This window comes from Ammospiza nelsoni, chromosome 18 (genome assembly GCF_027579445.1).
Source record: "Ammospiza nelsoni isolate bAmmNel1 chromosome 18, bAmmNel1.pri, whole genome shotgun sequence".
Taxonomy (NCBI): Eukaryota; Metazoa; Chordata; class Aves; order Passeriformes; family Passerellidae; genus Ammospiza; species Ammospiza nelsoni.
In genome coordinates, this window is record NC_080650.1 from 355,792 (window position 1) to 374,953 (window position 19,162).

At 46.3% G+C, this 19,162-nt stretch overlaps 1 protein-coding gene across 2 annotated transcripts in view; it reads right to left on the bottom strand.

Annotated features, from left to right (window-relative positions):
- Positions 1-3,194: 3,194 nt before the first annotated feature.
- The window catches only part of ADGRD1 (adhesion G protein-coupled receptor D1), a 108,136-nt gene continuing 92,168 nt past the window's right edge, over positions 3,195-19,162 (bottom strand). For both annotated transcript variants that reach the window (XM_059485350.1, XM_059485349.1), the window contains 4 exons: positions 10,175-10,301; positions 8,925-8,966; positions 6,415-6,507; positions 3,195-5,776 (listed from right to left, as the gene is read on the bottom strand). In XM_059485350.1, coding sequence (XP_059341333.1) covers positions 5,681-5,776; positions 6,415-6,507; positions 8,925-8,966; positions 10,175-10,301 — 358 coding nt within the window. In that variant the 3' untranslated portion in view covers positions 3,195-5,680. The remainder of the gene's footprint in view (positions 5,777-6,414; positions 6,508-8,924; positions 8,967-10,174; positions 10,302-19,162) is intronic.

Genomic DNA, 19,162 nt, shown 5'->3' on the forward strand with positions numbered 1-19,162 from the left:
TGCTTGTTTTTAAAGGCCATGAAAGGTCAGCTCTGAGTTCTTCCTTTCTCCCTGGGAAGGTGCAATGTCTCACAAATTATAGTACACAGAAAGAAAGCAGATTTGAGCTGTTTTGTGCTTCCCAGTGTGCATTTCTTGTGGTGTCATTACCGAGGCTGTTATCTGAAAAAATAGCTCTATTAAATGAAAGGCTCTGATATGGAGAAGCAGATTATCTCTCTCTCCTTGTTAAATTACTGCACTGAAGCCCAGCCAGAAGGGACTGTGTTTTTCTTGCAGTTAGATGCTCACAGGACCAAACACTTTCCTAATGAGAAGGCATTATTCAGAGTTGCTGTGCGCAAGGCTTCGCTGCTGGCCATTACGAGCTGTGGACAAGGTGAGGCTGCAGGGAGGTGTCCAGGTGTTGCAGACACCTGTGAGCTCTGCAGGTGGGTCCCAGGGGGAGCCTCGCTGCGGCCTGAGAGCAGAGCTGCTGCAGGAAAATGCCTTGTTTGCATTTTGTCCCTGAGACCTCTCAGCTTCTCAGGAAGAAAAAATCTTAAGGGAAGGGTCTTACATGAAAAGATGTCTGCGACATACAGGTCGTGGCACAACTGTTTTTGTGTCATGGCATTTTTGAAGTCATGGCACAACTATTACCCTTTCCGTCCACTGAAATGCTCCTAAGTGCTCCCCTGATTATGGTTTTATTCTGCATTTTCTTCCAGAATATTATGAGCATGAACTAAAGCTAGGGTTTAGCAATGGCAGAGCTGCTAATTGTGCTGCAGTTCTGGTGTGGTTTTGTGTGTGGTTTGGTTTGGGTTTTTTTTTGTCTTGAACTGTTTTATGCTTTATTTTCTGTTTGTGAGCAGATATCAGCAGAACCTTAGCTTGGAGGATGCTTAAAGGGACACATTCAGTGGCCAATCAAGCCTGATTTTATTCAGTAACAACAGAACATAGCAGGGGTGAGAGAAAATTTCAGTTTTGCCTTTATGGTAGGTGAACGAGCAGCCCAGAGCAGCTCTGGGGAGCTCCCCTGGCCAGCAGAACTTCCATCAGAGCAGGGTGGGTGAGGAGCCAGGGCAGAGCCCAGACATCCCCTGGGACTCAGTGACTGTGCCCTGTGTCAGCACCCGGGGAGAATGCTGATGTCAGTGGTGCAGTTAGTGCTGTAATCAGCCTTGACAAGATGAAATATGGCCTCTGAATTCCAAGAACATATGGGATTATTGAGAAGGAAAATGGTGTGAACAAGGGCAATTATAGCAATAACTATCCATGACACACTACATGGAGCCAGCCAAGCATAACACAGATATAATGAAAATATTTTTAAAGGCAAACATGATGTAAACCAGTGCCAAAATGATCTAATTTATTATTCTGTCATGAATGATAAATGTTAATAACCTCTGTGTTTCACAAAATAGCAAGAAGGCTTTATGTATGACTTGCTACATCATTTTAAAGGAGACGAAGGGAAGAAAGAGGATGAAAAACCTTTCTCATCTAAATTCTAATCTTTAATTTTTCAGCATATAATTGCGCCAGTTATTTTTGCACCCCTCAGCACCCCTGCACGCCTGTGCAGCACGGAGGAGGCAGCTGGCAGCCTGCAAATCACCACAGAACCAGCCCTGGCCTTGGGAAGGAGCTGCACCCCGTGAGGGAGCCCAGGAGATGGAGACGGGACGGTTCTGGGCTTGCATTCTCATTTTCAGATAAATGTAAGAGTAACAGACCTTTCGTACAAGAAGTATTCTTTCAGAACCCATCCCTTCCGCCTGCTGTGGGCTGAACATCCCAGAGCCAGAACTCCAGGCCCTGCCCTGAATGCCAGAGGCTCTCTCTCTGCTCGGGAGGCTCAGTGCAGCTGTTCTCTATACAGAAATACCAGGTATAGAGTTTAACAGAAATATTGCCTGCACATCAGCAGGTCTCTCACAGGAGGTGTAATTGCTGTGATGGATAATTGCAACAATAGCACTGACAGGGAGCCTTCATTGTTATGGTGTTGTTTACAGCTCGTGTCAAAAGAATCATTTTAATAAATACAAAGTCATTTTAGGAAATTAAGATTTCTTCTTTATTTGAAGGAGAAAAAAACAACAAAACGAAATTATTTTACTAATTACTGGCAAATTCATTCTTGCTACATTACCTATTTTTAAAACTCACATTTCATTCAATTAAGATTTCATACTGTTGACAAAATGATGCTGTCCAAAAAAAAATATTGTAATAGCTACTATATACAAGCCCATAAATAAACTGCAAGATTTTCAAGCTTCAAGAGACTGAGGACAGAAAGAGATTGTTTAAAGATTCATTTGAGCATTTCTTATTCAGTACATTTGCTGCATTCAGTACCAAGAAAAACACTTTGAATCAAACAAAAAGAATGGATATCCATGGCAAGGGAACACATTTGTGCTTGCTGGGGATTTTCACCAGTTCATCAAAACCAGGAGAAGCCCCATCCCCGATGCTGTGTGAGAAATTCAGTGCTCCAAACCTCAGGGGCCAAGAACAAGGGAAAACTGCTCCATCCGCAGCCCCTGCAGCCAGGGAGGACCCAGGGACACAGGGGGTGACCGGGGCTGCCTCCCCACAACGCCCTGTCCCATTCTAGAGCATAAAACAAACAATTTTCATGTTTGTCTTAATGGAGACACTGGGGAGGGTGACCAGGGCTCCCTCATAACACGCCCTGCCCCATTCTAGAGTATAAAACAAACACATTTTCATGTTTGTCTTAATGGAGACGCCGGGGAGGGTGACCAGGGCTCCCTCACCACAGCGCCCTGTCCCATTCTAGAGTATAAAACAAACACATTTTCATGTTTGTCTTAATGGAGACGCCGGGGAGGGTGACCAGGGCTCCCTCATAACACGGCCTGCCCCATTCTAGAGCATAAAACAAACACCTTTTCATGCCTCTCTCAGTTTTGGTGAACAATTTTAAACCAGAGCACACCTGGATGAAAACCTGATGCAGCCTCTTGGTAGCAGTGTCACTGCTGTGTCTCCTGTTTGGGGATTTTTCCAAATGGACACAGGGCGGTCACAAAATGACCAGTACAGCACAGGAGGAAATGTAGGTCATAACAATTGTGCAGAGGGGAATACTCTTAAAAATTAGGCTTAAATTAAAAAAAAAAAAAAAAAAAAAAAAAAAAAAAAAAAAAAAAAAAAAAAAAAGCTTTTATATGTTGTCTGGTTCATTCACAGAACTTTGTGCTATAACACAATGATTGGAAAATGATCAAGGAGGGTTTCAATCTGCATTTGTGGTCACAGTGTAAAACAACCAAAAGAAAACCAAAGAAACAAATGAAAACCAAAAGAACTCATATGGTCCAGTATAAAAATATGCTTAAATACACTGTCTGCACACAACACAAACTGACCACTGTTATCACAGTACTCCTCTATTCCATCTCCTCTGTACATACCAAGGGCTCTGTCTACAGGGTCTTTTGGGGGAAAAAAAATCCTTTTCAGGCCAAGAAAAGCCCATATATTTGCACAGCTGTAAGACAGAGCACTGCAGAAAAGGCTAGGAGAAAACCATACAGAAAAGCCAAAATAAAGACACTGCCATCTGCATATTTAGCTTTTACTGAGCCTCTGTTTGGAGTTAGCTGTCAACCACTGGAGTTATTTAGCACTAGGAAACATGAGATTAAAGCCCATGGATTTAAATGTGTGATGTGCAGTTCTGCTGTGTTCCAGCTGCAGAAATCCAGCACAGACCTGGTGCAACTAAAATAATTTCTGTAGAATGTTCTGAGCTGTAAGCTTGGGTTCACTCTGGGCTTCCAGTTTGGGGGTCACACCAACAGGTCTTGGCTGGGAAGGGGAAAAGGCAGGAAAGATTGGACCAAACTGAAACAGATCATTTTTTGGTGCAGGAAGGAAACAGGGACAAAACTTGGTTTGGATCAAACAGAAATTAAATGCATTGAGTTTTTCTAAACTTTAAATTCCATGTCTTTTGGATTAAACACCTGGCTAAATTCAGCCATAATTGGTGGGTTAAAGATCAATTTACTTTCATTTAACTTTTAGACAAATTTACTACGCAATAGAAAATTTCCACTCTGCACATTAGAGTGTAAATACCTTTTCTCTTGGAAACAAACAGCACATTCACTGGGACCAGGAATGGTCTGAGCTGCTGAATACACAAACATTTAATTAAGGTTAAGAAACCCCAGCATGAAACATCTTAGCAAGAGGCGAGGTTGAAGAGTTGCATATTTTCTGCCTGTCTGGGGGTTTTTTTGCATATTTTCCGCAGCACTTTGGCAGCGCAGGGGCTCAGGACAGAGAATTCCCTGCTGATGTCTGCGAGCAGGGCTAAGGCACCGGGGACAGGGGCTGGGGCTGCAGAGCCACCCTGGGGAGGGAATCACCTGGGGAATCCCTCTGGGGACCCTGATGCTGAATAAACCCCAGAGAAGCCCCGGGGGCTGTGCCAGGGGTTAAATCTGGTGCACAGCTGGGGTGGCCCTGCCCCGTGCTCCAAACACCACAACCCACAAAACACTGCTCAGAATAAAAATTACAGCGTTCATTTCCTCCTTAAAGGTACTTCATAGCAGTACCAAAGCAGAAGCTACTGAATGGTGAGCAGAGTCCGAAAGCACAAAAGAGACTGCAGAGCCCTGTTGAAAAGCTGCCTGCAGGAAACAATACACAGAGCTATTTGCAGGCTGGCTGCCTTCACAGTGTGTTATATCAGTGTGTTATATCAGTGTGTTACATCCTCGTGGCAGGAGTTCAGTGCCTCAAAACGACCAGAAAAAGGAGCAAGGTAAGTCACAGTGCCAGCTCTTGGCTCCTAGAGGCCACAGTGAGTTTGCAAAATGCACTCGATGGAGAGCTGTGGATTGCAGCCCTGAACTGCAGGCAAAGCAGGGGAATAATTGATAATTTGTATGGCAATACAGACACAGAGCAGCAGCAGAGGTGCTGGGGGCTGCTCTAGGACCACCACAGCCAGCTTTGCCTCTGATAGCACGGCAACAGGAGGAGCTAAAATGCTAACAGGCCACATCCAGGAGATTCACACCTCACAGGTGATGTTCACGCGTTTATCAGCTTTGCTCATCCGCACCCACGTCGGGAGTGAGGAGCTGGAACCTGCTTCTCCCCCAAGGCCTGGCCTCCTTGTAGCATTTAGATAAACACCACAATATGTATTTGGAATCAACTTCACTCTGATAATTCTGCAAGGTAAAAAATGTAAACAGAGAGAGCGCAGCAAGTCTGGAATAGTCTCATTACAACATCACAATGGGAAGCATTTCATTTTGGAGCATAAAAACCCATCTTTTCAGAGGTATGTTGCTTTCCCTCAGTTCTGGGAGCTGGAATGATTCAGGGAGCAATAAGCCCTCCTTGCATACCTAGTGTTTTCATCATTGCTGACAAAACCATCCAGTGTATATTTGTGCTGGTCATTTTTACAGGTATTGCTAACGGCCAAGTGCTAGAACGTGTTACAGTTCTGAAGGCAAGCAACGAGGGCTATTTACTCAACAAAACAACATGGCAATTCCCAATTCATTAGGCAGTGATTTAAACCCCAGTTTTGTGCTGTCACTGGCAGTGAGGAACAGCTGGTGGACACGGTGTGGAGGTCCTGATGCACGGCTTGGTTTTCTCTGAGGAGCTGCTGCTCCTGTCACACTGCTGATAAATCAACGCGGTTTGCTGAATTGCTGCTTTTATCCCAGGTGTTCAGCTTGGTGGGGGTTGTGCCTGGCCTGTTCCCACTCATCTGGAAAATAAAATAGTATAGAAAATCTATTTATTTATTTTGCCAAGCAACTCTTGCCCGGATGAAATAAAAGCTTGAAAGCATCTATTTACATTACAGTGTTGTCACAGGGTCTGGAGAGCATATGGCATAAAGGATTCTTAAACAGTTATTGCCAGGATCTGGGGTGATTGGCAACAATCATTTAATAATACCTATCACTTCAGATGTCTGGTTCCTTATAAAAACAAATGTCTTCTGTCTCAAGACAATCTAAGGAGAGCTGGAAAATGACATTCATGTGTTGGTTTAACAGTAAGAAAGCCCTACCAGAGAGCCACCATCATCAGAGCAATACACTGCCAAAATGCTGCCAAAATGCAGAAGTCCATTGCAATTGGTGGGAATGGCCTTACTAACCATATCCAGAGCTCATAAAGCTGCTTGCTTTTATCTGATGGTTTCCCAGAAAGCAGAGTTTTGTCCTTTGCTTTCAAAACAGATATTAGAGCTGCAACTTCGTGCTTGCTGGTTCCACCTGTCTGCACCTTGCATTAGGCTGGTACTAAAAACACCCATGGGCCTGCTCTGTTCCTTCCAACAGAATTTAATGGGAAACACTCTCAAGTACAGTAGGGGAAAAAAGGAGCAATACTTACAATGTCTGAATTGAAGGGCTTCACATTGATGTTGCGTGTTGAACTACTGGTGAGGGACCAGACCTTGGTTTTGTGCTTAAAGGCAGCTCTAACCTTTGGCAAAAACAGTGAAAGCAACTGAAAAAGCTGTGTTTGTTTTCACAGGTGCAGCCTGCAATCATTTCCCCTTTTTCCTCCCTCCACACAAATGTCACTGTGCTATTAAGCAACAAACAATCCACCCCTACACTTTTCTTTGTCTTTATGGGCTTTTCCCTGGGGCAGTTTCACATTTCCTGACTGCACACAGAGCCCCAGGTGCCGCCAGGACAGAGAGCAGCTGCCAGCCTGCTGCAGAATTGGTCACTGAAAGGTGCTGGATGGAACTCCCTGGAGACGGAGCAATATTCTCCACCAAGTGAAAATCAACTGCAGAAAGCAGATGGTGAGACAAGGAGGTGAGACTGGTCAGGGACTGAGGCTGGAAGTGACTGGTGTGGAGATCAAGGGCACCTTGGCTCATTCTCCTGTAATTCTTTACAATACCAGTGCATTTCTGTCTGGAAATAAAGCCCTTTTTCACCCAGCCACTTCTGTACCCAGTCCATGGATGTTTCTTTACAATATCTGGGTTTTACTTCACAGAAAGAAATTCTCAAGAGTTCCTGCTGTTTAGCTAAAGGAGTATTTTAGATATGCACTGCCTGTGAAGGAGCCAGTAGGACCTGCTCTCCAAAAATTACAGCTCACATCAGCTGTGTGGTTTTCGAGGATAAAAATTCTGAAAAGTTTCTGAATTTAATTTCTCATGAGGTTCCAGAAAAAATAACAGCAATTCAAATATTTGTATTTGATCTAAAACATTTGAAACTTGAAGATTTCTAAGCCTGGGGGAAAATAGAATAAAGAAATATTTTTCCTCCCTACCTTTAACCTGCTTGCTTAATTTTACTTGATTTCAATAAAGACCAAGAGTTCCACAATCAGACCTGACTCTCCAAACTGATTTTGGCAGAGATCACATCAGTGAATGCTCTGGGCTGGAACAGGTTGGCAAGTATTAACAAATAATAATTTTTCTATAGAAGAGCACAGAAGCAGCAGCAGGTTATGGGGCAGAGCTCCTCATGAGCATCCAGCACAAAACCTGTGCAGAGCCAAAGCTGCCAGGGTCTCCACTGGGCACTGCCCTGGCAGCTCTGCAAATGGCTCTCACAAAAACCATTTCTTTCAGCAATACTTGTGGCTGGGCATTTTCTGCTATCTGCCACGGGAGGAGAGGATGCTGCAAGCCAAATTTACATCAGCCTTGTCTTGGCTTTATCCCAGCTGTTCTAATGAAGCCTTAATGCAAAAAATGCCTCGGTCCCCTGCGAACACCTGAACTTCCTGCCAAGAAAAATACCTGGAATATCTTCTGCCCAGTAGGGCTTCCCATTAAGGACTGCATGGGCAACATCCAGAAGTGTGTTTTGCTGAGAATGATATTTATTTTCCTCGCTGGGGCTGCAGCTGTACCAGAGCCCCCAGCAGGGACTGCCAGGGTGAGTCCAGCTCCCATTCTCCTGCTCCCATTCAATCCTCTCCGCACAGAGCAGTCCTGCTCTCATTCTCCTGCTCCCATTCTGCAGCATCCTCTCCCCACAGTGCTCGATTCTGGAGCATCCTCTCCCCACAGTGCAGTCCTGCCTTCTCCCATTCTCCTGCTCCCATTCTGGAGCATCCTCTCCCCACAGTGCAGTCCTGCCTGCTCAGCCCCATTCTGGAGCATCCTCTCCCCACAGTGCTCGATTCTGGAGCATCTTCTCCCCACAGTGCAGTCCTGCTCCCATTCTGCAGCATCCTCTCCCCACAGTGCAGTCCAGCTCCCATTCTCCTGCTCCCATTCAATCCTCTCCCCACAGAGCAGTCCTGCTCCCATTTTGCAGCATCCTCTCCCCACAGTGCTCAGTTCTGGAGCATCCTCTCCCCACAGTGCAGTCCTGCTCCCATTCTCCTGCTCCCATTCTCCTGATCCCATTCTGCAGCATCCTCTCCCCACAGAGCAGTCCAGCTCCCATTCTCCTGCTCCCATTCAATCCTCTCCCCACAGAGCAGTCCTGCCTGCTCCCATTCTCCTGCTCCCATTCTGCAGCATCCTCTCCCCACAGTGCTCGATTCTGGAGCATCCTCTCCCCACAAAGCAGTCCAGCTCCCATTCTCCCGCTCCCATTCAATCCTCTCCCCACAGAGCAGTCCTGCCTGCTCAGCCCCACAGCTCCAGCACAGCTTCCTCCTGACTCTTCAGCTTCTCCTCTTATCTTGGTTCTGTGCTTCAAACCCTCCTCTAATTAAATGCCAATTAAAACAAACGTCAAGCACGGGTAAAAATGCTGCAAGTCACGGAGCCAGAAGAGTCATGGACTAATTAAAAGAAAAAGGAAATCAGTGGCATAGCAGGCAATGATAATGCAGAAAGTCTGTTATTGCTTCACACTTATGTTCTTTGAATTTGGTAACACCAGATTCATTAACACCATTTGGTTACATACCTCTGAGTTCAGAAGACAGTGAAACAGGAACATGAAAAATCCCTGAAAACAGAAAAAAGGGACAAGGGTGAGGTCTGGCTGTGAAAAATCAAATGTTTCATACTGTGTTTCTCTCAGTGTGTACAGAACAGGCATCAGGAGCTGGAGCCCTGTAAATATCTGAGTGCACTAAACCAGAGTGTCCCAAGTGAAACTGGAGAAACCTGCAGCACTGGGTTACTGTGGGGCTTCTCAGGAACTATTCCTGCAAAAAAACACCTCCTAAACTTTGCTGTGCTAAAGGAAAAATCTGGCTGAAAATATGCAGAAATTCTTGTTTCATGACAACACGAGAACTTTTTGTTTGTGGTTGCAAAGACCAAGGAGAGGGAAATGCTCTCAGGGAAACACCAGATCAGGATTTTTCAGGTTAGAAAAGCAAGGTATTAGCACCAGGAGAATTTTCACAGCAGAATTTTGCTATCTTTGAGCTTTTAGTCCAATGCTAAGTTAAAAGCCCAATGCAAAGTGAAAATCCCTTTCCCTCACAAAGTAACTTTATTTTTCTGGCAGTAGTTTTCAGCACAAAGGGCCCTGTTTCACTATTTTTGTATCCACAGTGGTGTTTGTTTCCAATTAAAGAAAGGATTTACAGGAGATTGCTTTTCCCTCCTCTTTGTACCCACTGCTTGGGAATGCCCTGTAACGTGCCTATATACAGGTTGTGCCTGTGCTGAAATGTCTGCTCAAAGCCAAGCAGATAAACGTTTACATTCCTCCAGGACAGAGCTGCTTTTCTGGGTTGCTGTGCCAAGGAGATGAGGGCTGAGTTTCCTGCATGCAGGAGTTCTGTACAGCACAGGGAATAGCTCCACTTTTGATCTTTCCCATAAACTTCTGTTTGCTCTCATTTAGTCTCAGTAATGAAGCCTCAAATTGGCATTGAAAAATTGGCCTGGTATCTCTACAGAAGAATCCTGCCTGTGGTACACAGTGCTGCAAGAATGAATTTCATTTCATTTCTGAGGCTCAGTGCTGTCTCATTTATTTAATTATTGCTACTGGAAACTCTAAGGAGTGGGATACAAGTTCTGTTCAAACAAAGACAAGCAATTGCCAGCACTCCATGCTTAGCACAGACTTAAAAGACAGAGGAAGGAACACAGGAAAAAATGCAAAAAACATAAACATGTGAAGACATCAATAATGAGGCATTTAATTGGATCTCAGAAGCACTTCTGTAGCCATAGATTTCCCCACCAGGTACTTACCTGTAGTGAATTAAAAACAGCAAATATGTACTGAAATACTAAAGCGTGGGCATTGACAGCCAAAATGCCAAAGATCCACGAGCTGCCCAGGATTGGTAAGAGAACAGCCACGGCTTTAGCTGTTAGTCTGTGGGAGAAAATGAACACAGGAAATTGTGGTGAGACCATTAAAGAAATGTCAGCCTCCACACCAAGGAGTTTATCAATTATGTTCTGGCAGCAAGGCAGCAGGCAGAACTCTTCTTTACTATAAAATTCTTTTAATGGGAAAGATTTTAATTATTTTTTCATCTGTGGAAAGGGGGATAACAGAACATTGGTATCACATAGGATAAATACAGGCGGTGAGTCACGACCTGAGGGAGCAGGGAAAGAGATCTGAGAGATGGTCATAAAAACACATGAAAACAGGGCAGGCACGTCCTCAGTTCACAGAGAGGTTTGTAGTGGGCAGCCAAGGGCAGGAGTCAAAGGGCAGCGAGTGCTGCACATCCCAGCCCACACACAGACACAGCCTGTCCAGCTGGGATCAGCCACAACACCCACCAGGATAGGGGCAAAGCACCCTGCCATGGAGGCACAGCTGGGGAGACAGCAGAAACCCACCTGTGCACACCCAGAACACTCACCAGGGCAGGGGCAAACCAGCCTGCTATCATGGCATTGCCAAAGAGCCAGCAGCAACCCCACCTGTGCACACCCAGAACACTCACCAAGACAAGGGCAAACCAGCCTGCCATCATGGCATTGCCAAAGAGCCAGCAGCAACCCCACCTGTGCACACCCAGAACACTCACCAGGGCAGGGGAAAATCACCCTGCCATCATGGCATTGCTGAAGAGCAGCAGCAACCCCACCTGCAGGAGCAGCAGGTGAACCTGTGCACCCCCAGAACACTCACCAGGGCAGGGGAAAACCACCCTGCCATCATGGCATTGCCAAAGAGCCAGCAGCAATCCACCTGTGCACCCCCAGAACACTCACCAGGGCAGGGGAAAACCACCCTGCCATCATGGCATTGCCAAAGAGCCAGCAGCAATCCACCTGTGCACCCCCAGAACACTCACCAGGGCAGGGGAAAACCACCCTGCCATCATGGCATTGCCAAAGAGCCAGCAGCAATCCCACCTGCAGGAGCAGATGAACCTGTGCACACCAGGCACATTTCCAGTGCCAGCTCCTCCTGGCCAGCTGAGAACAATTCAGCAGCAAAAGCACAAAGAAGGGACCAGTCCCCATCTGGAACGTGTGCCAAGAAGTCAGATCTGATCCAGCTTCTACAAACACCTGGTGAGCTCCTGTTGTAGCCCATGGGATTAATGCAGATTGATCAAATTAAGTGTTTAAAAAATCGGTTAATTCAGTCCATAGTGCAGTTACAGACAGAGAAGCCATGGGGCAGAAAAGAAACAGGAGTAGTGAGGAACTAAAAGTCAGTCCCTGCTTGCTAAAACCATGTTTTTCAGAAATGACCAGATTTCTATTTAGATGGGAACCTATGCAAGAAAATAAAAGCTGTTTCAGGGAGATTAATGTCCTACTTGTGCCTTGTGCCCCCTTGCACAGATTAGAGCACACATTGAGAGAAATGCACAGAGCTGCCTGACAGGAGACCGCTTGTAATTACAGCAAACACAAAACAAATTATATTTTTGTACAGCACAATTCAATGAAGAAATCTTTTAATTAAACTAAAGACAAGATGCCTTGTTCATTTCAGTGACCTGAGCACACACTTCATTATATCCTCAACTAAAAGTGTGTCATGAAGTTTATAGGGAAATCTGGGACAGGGAAGCATCTAGATATTTTTTTTTCGGTTCTGGTTGGGGTTTTTTTCTGTATTGATTCATATCTCTGTATGCTCAGCCATGAATATTTCTGCACAATTCAATCTAATTCTTCAAGGAATTTTTTCAGTCAGAAAACGAAGGAATGTCTTAAAGCTTGAGGTCCTATTTAAATTTTAAAGTGCATTTTAAAAGATACAATTTTTAAACAACTTACAGAAGTTTATTTTTGTGAATCAAAGATGCTCTGGGTTGTGGGTTTTTTTTCTCTGATAGGATTAAAGATCCTCCCCAGACTCTAAGATGAAATATGCTGCACTGGGGAGCTGCCAGCAGAACAGCTCCTGCCATGGAGTTTGTGCAGGAAAAGCTCTGAAATGGCACTGAGCATCCAGGAAAATGCAGAGTGCAGGATCAGGGGCTGGGCAGGCCAGGAACACCTGGGGATGGATCAGGGACACCAAGACCTTGGAGGGTTCAAGGTTTGAACACCTGGGGATGGATCAGGGACACCCAGAACCAGGAGAGTTCAGGTGTCCCAACACCTGGGGATGGATCAGGGACACCCAGAGCCCAGGATGAGTTCAGGTGTTCAAACACCTGGGGATGGATCAGGGATACCCAGAGCCCAGGAGGGTTCAGGTGTCCCAACACCTGGGGATGGATCAGGGACATCCAGAGCCCAGGATGAGTTCAGGTGTTCAAACACCTGGGGATGGATCAGGGACACCCAGAACCAGGAGAGTTCAGGGTTTGAACACCTGGGGATGGATCAGTGACAGCCAGAGCCCAGGAGGGTTCAGAGTTTGAACACCTGGGGATGGATCAGGGACACCCAGAGCCCAGGAGGGTTCAGGTGTTCAAACACCTGGGGATGGATCAGGGACACCCAGAGCCCAGGAGGGTTCAGGTGTTCAAACACCTGGGGATGGATCAGGGACACCCAGAGCCCAGGATGAGTTCAGGTGTTCAAACACCTGGGGATGGATCAGGGATACCCAGAGCCCAGGAGGGTTCAGGTGTCCCAACACCTGGGGATGGATCAGGGACATCCAGAGCCCAGGAGGGTTCAGGGTTAACCCTCTGCATCCTGAACCATCAGGGATTGGCACACCCAGCACAGCTCCACCTGTAAAACTCCCTTTGCCACAAACCACCTTGTTTTCTTTTCCCCTTTTGTTCTCTGGTTTAATAAAATTTTCAGTTTGGAATATAATTTTCCCCAAGTGTTTTGTTGCCAAAAATGTTATCATGGTTTCCCTTTGAGTCAGAGCATAAAGGGCTTCATCTGATTTGTAGCTGGGGGCAGAACAGTCAGGCAGTCAATTTTCAATATTTTCAAAACCATTCTTACAGTTTGGATTTCCAGAAGCCTTTAATATTGCAAATTACTCATATAATTTTAAAAATCACGTTTAAATAAAGATGGGTCCTCATGAAGCCCAAAGTTCAGCACATGTGCAGCAGAATTCCATAGCTAAAATGAAAATACAATCCAGATGTGGAATTTTCCATGCTAGAGTATTAATATTTCATGCACACTCATTTAGAAAAGCAGCCATGCAAAGGTGAAATTTGTTCAAGACTGAGGGTCAGGTCTGCCTATGATTCTCTTAAATCTCAGTAAGAATTTTTTTTTGTTTTCCCCTAGTTATTGCACAGCCTTCTATGCTACTTGGCATTTCATCCTGCGTAGGAAATTATTAATTCAAGGTGTTTATGGGCTTTACCTACCAATCAAAGGACCCGGCTCTACGGTTCCTGGAGCTCTTTTGTCTTCTCCCACTTACCCCTCCCCTTCCTACCCTTATTCCTCTTTAATCTTTTAACTTTAAAAAAGAAAAATACCAACTGTAAAATGCTGCTTCAGAATGCCATTAAGGTAGCAAGGTTAAAAAAACCCGAGAAATACAAAAGTTAATGTTCCACTAGGTGCATTAATTCTGACACGCTGCACATACTTTATCTTTTCTTTTTATTCCAGTTTTCCTTTGGTACATGAATATTTTAGTAGATTAGTTCTAGTACACTAAGATATAGAGCACAATCAAATAGAAGCTTTTGGAGAAGGAATACTTCCCCTGCACGACTTATGCTGTGCAACCTAAAAGAAAACAGTCACTAGCATCAATGGAGCTTTATGTTGTCCATGAAAGCGTGACACGAAGCAATAATTTGGGGCAGGGCTGTGCTTACTCTGCAGGTACTGTGGTTCAGCCCCACCAGGAGCTCAGAAACCTTGCTAGAAGCTTCTTTCTTGTGCCCAAATGTGTCAGAAAACAGAACAGCCATCCACATTTCCCCTGAGTGCCCCTTCTCATGCCCTGGCAATTAACAGCCTCACAAAATTAACAGCCTCAGATCGACAGTTTCCCACATGCACTTTCAAAGCTCAGATACCATCATTTTCTGCAGTCCAATAGCACCGTTTGGTCAGATTTTGTCTCTCTGCATCTAAACACACTGAAGGATCAGTCCTGGAATGAATTCATGGGGAACAAAGCAAATCCAGCACAGAATCCCCTTTCTATCATCACATTTTGCCAAGTTGTTGTTTTTGGGGGTTTTTTGTAAAAAAAACCCACTGTCGTTACTGAGACAACTTCTGGAAAACACAAAAATACTCTGATTTGAGTTTTACATCTGGAGTAGCTGGAGAAGCCTTTGGGGTGCGAGTACCTGCACAGAGCCTACCTGTGCGTTCAGGCTGTGCTTTGGGGCTGCTACACCCTGCCCCAAAACCCCTCGGGCTGGCAGAGACTGATGGAGCTCTGCTCACCCAGAGCCAAACGGGCTGTGGCAGGGCTTGGGGAGCCCTGGGAGCCCAGGGAACGCCTGCAGCTGTGCCAGGCCCCAGCAGCTCAGGTAATGCCTGCAGGTGTGCCAGGCCCTGGCAGCTCAGGTAACGCCTGCAGCTGTGCCAGGTAACGCCTGCAGCTGTGCCAGGCCCCGGCAGCTCAGGTAACGCCTGCAGCTGTGCCAGGGAACGCCTGCAGGTGTGCCAGGCCCTGGCAGCTCAGGTAACGCCTGCAGGTGTGCCAGGTAATGCCTGCAGGTGTGCCAGGTAATGCCTGCAGGTGTGCCAGGTAACGCCTGCAGCTGTGCCAGGCCCCGGCAGCTCAGGTAACGCCTGCAGCTGTGCCAGGTAACGCCTGCAGCTGTGCCAGGCCCCGGCAGCTCAGGTAATGCCTGCAGCTGTGCCAGGGAACGCCTGCAGGTGTGCCAGGCCCTGGCAGCTCAGGTAACACCTGCAGGTGTGCCAGGTAATGCCTGCAGCTATGCCAGGCCCTGGCAGCTCAGGTAACGCCTGCAGGTGTGCCAGGTAACGCCTGCAGCTGTGCCAGGCCCCAGCAGCTCAGATGCTGTCCCACTCACTGAGCTCTCATGGCTGAGCCCCTCCGGCAGAGAGCCAGAGCCCAGCTCCTTTGAAAGGCCTCAATCAATTTTTCAGACACAGGAACAGCATTCTCCCCCTCCATTAATTGCTAAGCTGCCCATTTAACATCCACTCACCCTTTCAGTCTCCAGTTGGCAAAAAAGATGCTTTCCTTCCCTTTTCCTGTTCTTGGGGTTGAATTCTATTTCCTGAGAAGTAAAACCTTCTTGACAGAGCTCTCTTCCCATCCACACAGCCCCACTGAGCTTGACTGTCCCTGCCCCTCAGCTCATCCCTGCCCTGAGCACACTGCCCACACTTACACCAGTGCACAACGACCACACTGACACCTTACAAGAGAGAAATTTCTCTGCTTGCAGAAGGAAAACTTTATGACTTCTGTGAAGGGGGCCCTAATTCACAAATCAATTTTATTGGTTCTATATGGAGCACTAATCCTTTCAAGACTTCTGACACCCACTTTCCTGTCGTGATGCCTGCTGAAGCAAGAACTAAATTCAGACTCATAAGCCAAGATTACATAATCATTGGAGGAAATAGAGTCTAACAAAAGCAAAATTCCTTCACCACAATTCACAGAACAAGACAGGTCTTTTAACTAAAGTTTCTCTCTTGTTTCTTGAGCTCCTCTCTAGTCACCTCCAGCAGTACCCTTTGTGTTTTATATAAAAATAAATAAATCCCCAAACCTGCTGACTAACATTTCAGACTCGTGACTGAAAAAAGAATAATTTAATTGCAGTTTCCTGTTTGTTACAGCACGTGCTGCAGGTGCTGCGGGTGCTGCGGGTGCTGCAGGTGCTGCAGGTGCTGCGGGTGCTGCAGCGCTGAGCTGCCACCAACAGCAAAAGGACAAATGAGCAATAATGGTGACAGCTCATCTGTCTGATGGAAGGAGGCAGCAAAGGGCACAAAAACCACAGAGCAATCTCCAGGGCTGATGAGGAGCCACTGAGTCCATCTGGATCAGGGCAATGAGCTCCCTTGCACTCTAAGGGGTACAACTCCATCCTGAAGGACACACGTGGGGTTTGCCTCTGCTCCTGACTCCAACAGCAGCTCACGAATTCCTGCAAATACACAAATACACGTGTGCCTGTTCCGCCTCCTCCTCCTCCTCCTCCTCCTCTGCCCTGCCTGCACAGTCAGGCTGCTGGCACAAGCAATGCACTTCAATCAGCACATACACAGCTCCTTACCTAATCTGGGGTGATTTCTAGGCAGAACTACGGCAAATTAAAGGGGAAAAGAAGACAAAACTAATAACTGCAGAGGCCATTTCCCATTTCCCAAATGTTATTTGCACTTTCAAAATAATGGTGTGAATCTGACTAAGAACCATTTACAGTCACTTCAGATCATTGCTTTCTTGTGGGTGTCATTTATAGCCCAGGAAGAGGCTGCTAAACGAGAGCATTGTAGCTACAGAAAAAAACATTCTAGGCTGCAACAGCAAATAAATTCAGATTGATTTTTATCCCCTGAGTGGGAAGGGAGGTGGAATTGTTCCTTCTCTCAATGTTAACAGTCTGCCCTCTCCCCACAGACCCTCCCAGGAGGGCAGATGCTGCCACAGCAGCCTCACCTCTCACACACCTTCCCAAAAATCCTTCCCAAAAACCTTCCCAAAAACCTCCCCAAAAATCCTTCCCAAAAAACCTCCCCAAAAATCCTTCCCAAAAATCCTTCCCAAAAATCCTTCCCAAAAACCTTCCCAAAAACATTCCCAAAAACCTCCCCAAAAACCTCCCCAAAAATCTTCCCCAAAAATCCTTCCCAAAAATCCTTCCCAAAATCCTTCCCAAAAACCTCAGGCTGCCTTTGGGAGACGCAGCATTTGCCCAGGACACAGGAGCCTGGGCTCCAATCACGCTTTGCCCAAGGGATTGCCCTTTCCATTTCTGCAGAAAAGCATTCTGGCTCCCTGCTTGGTGCTCATTCTTGCCTGTTGAACCTGCCCCACAATCACATATTGAATAATTAAATATTGTCTGGCTCAGAGAGAGAAGGTGAGCTCCACAGATTAGTCACAAGGCACTCCCTGAGAGAGAGGAGTCCTACCTAATCCTTGCTTTATTAATATTGCTGAATTTATATTAAACATTCAGCAGAGCAGGGACTGGAACTCAAGTCTCACTTCAAATCCCCATCAAGCCAGACAAAATTAAGGCCATGACCAGAAATGGAGCTACCTTAGGAATTTTAATACTGAGAAGGCAATCCAGGGGCTGCAGCACTGACTTCAGCACCTAGCCAGGGATTTAGGAATCCCTGCCTTGCTGAGGCTTTCCACAGATCAAATCCCTTATCACCTCCATTGCTTCCAGATTCTAAAAATACAAAAGAAAAAAAAAATCCCAAAATTAAGTACTGAACCAAAACAGGTCCTTCTCCTTGTCTTTAGTGCAAGTTATTAAAAACAAATACAAAGAATTAAAACATGTGATCTTTCATGTCCTACAGTGACAGGACACCCTGGAGGACAAACTCACAGTCAGGGGTGCACTCATCAACAGCCAGGTACATAGCGTGGGCAGGTTCTTTGTTTCAGTCACAGGTTACACTTTTTGGAAATCCAAAAATGTGGCTGCTGAAAATGCATGAGGCTCCAGAAATGGATGGCAGAACGAATTTCCCAGGGGTGCTAGCTGATGGCCATGGCCAGAAGACAAAATAATTAAATTCTTAGAAAATCATGTGGAAAATGAAAGCAGTTTAAAAGGAAAAGAACTGGCCTGATGCTTACAATAGTGAAGATTTATTCCTTTCTTGAACACAAATGTTCACTTGCCTAATTGCCGCTGTGGGATGCAACAGGTGCATCTGTGATTGGTCTCTATGGTTGTTTCTAATTCATGGCCAATCACAGTCAGCTGGCTTGGGCTCTCTGTTTGAGCCACAAGCCTTTGTTATCATTCCTTTCTATTTTATCCTTAGCCAGCCTTCTGATGAAGCCTTTTCTTCTATTCTTTTAGTATAGTTTGAATGTAATATAGATAATAAAATAATAAATCAGCCTTGTGAAACATGGAGTCAGATCCTCATCTCTTCCCTCATCCAAGAACCCCTGTGAACACGGTCACAAGCTTATCCCAAAAACAGGAGAGGGCACTGCCTGTGGCAGCTGATCCCCCAAAGCCTCCTTACCTGTCTGTTCCAGGACCAGAAATGCAGATCTCAGAGAGTCAGATGCCGCCCATGGCTGGAGCAGGATGGATGTGATCCACTCTTCCCCCAGCATCTACCCCTGGCTGGATCATCCATTTCCCCATCGTTCCATCCTCTTTCCAAGCTCCCAGGCAGGATTTCCCATTTCCCACGGCAGCACCCTGCACCCTCAGGCCAGCTCCGTGTGAGGCATCAATCCGCATGGATCTGCACGGGTCTGCAGCAGCACAACCCCTGCCACTTTTAATTGGCTCCATCCCTGCAAGTCATCTCGAAACAATATTCTGAAAATCAGCCTTGTTGCTCTATTTACCGCCATCTCAATCTTCCTTTTGGCTGTTCCATCATGTGGGGAAGCTCTCGGGCAGCGAAGCGAGGTGGCAGAGCCAGGGTGACACGGAGGGATTGCCCACAGGGCCCCTGGTGCTCCCTTGTCCCTGCAGGGCAGAGCTGTGCAGGGAGCTCTGCCATGGAACCTGGTGGCAAAGGGCACACAGGGAAGGGAGAGGCTGCATCACAGACACAGAGCAGCCCAGAGAGAGGGAAAGCACCAGCAGGCAGAGCTGCCAGCAGCCCTGGGCCAGGAGACAGCAATGAAGCACAGAAGGTGGCACGGCATATCCCTGCTGCCTT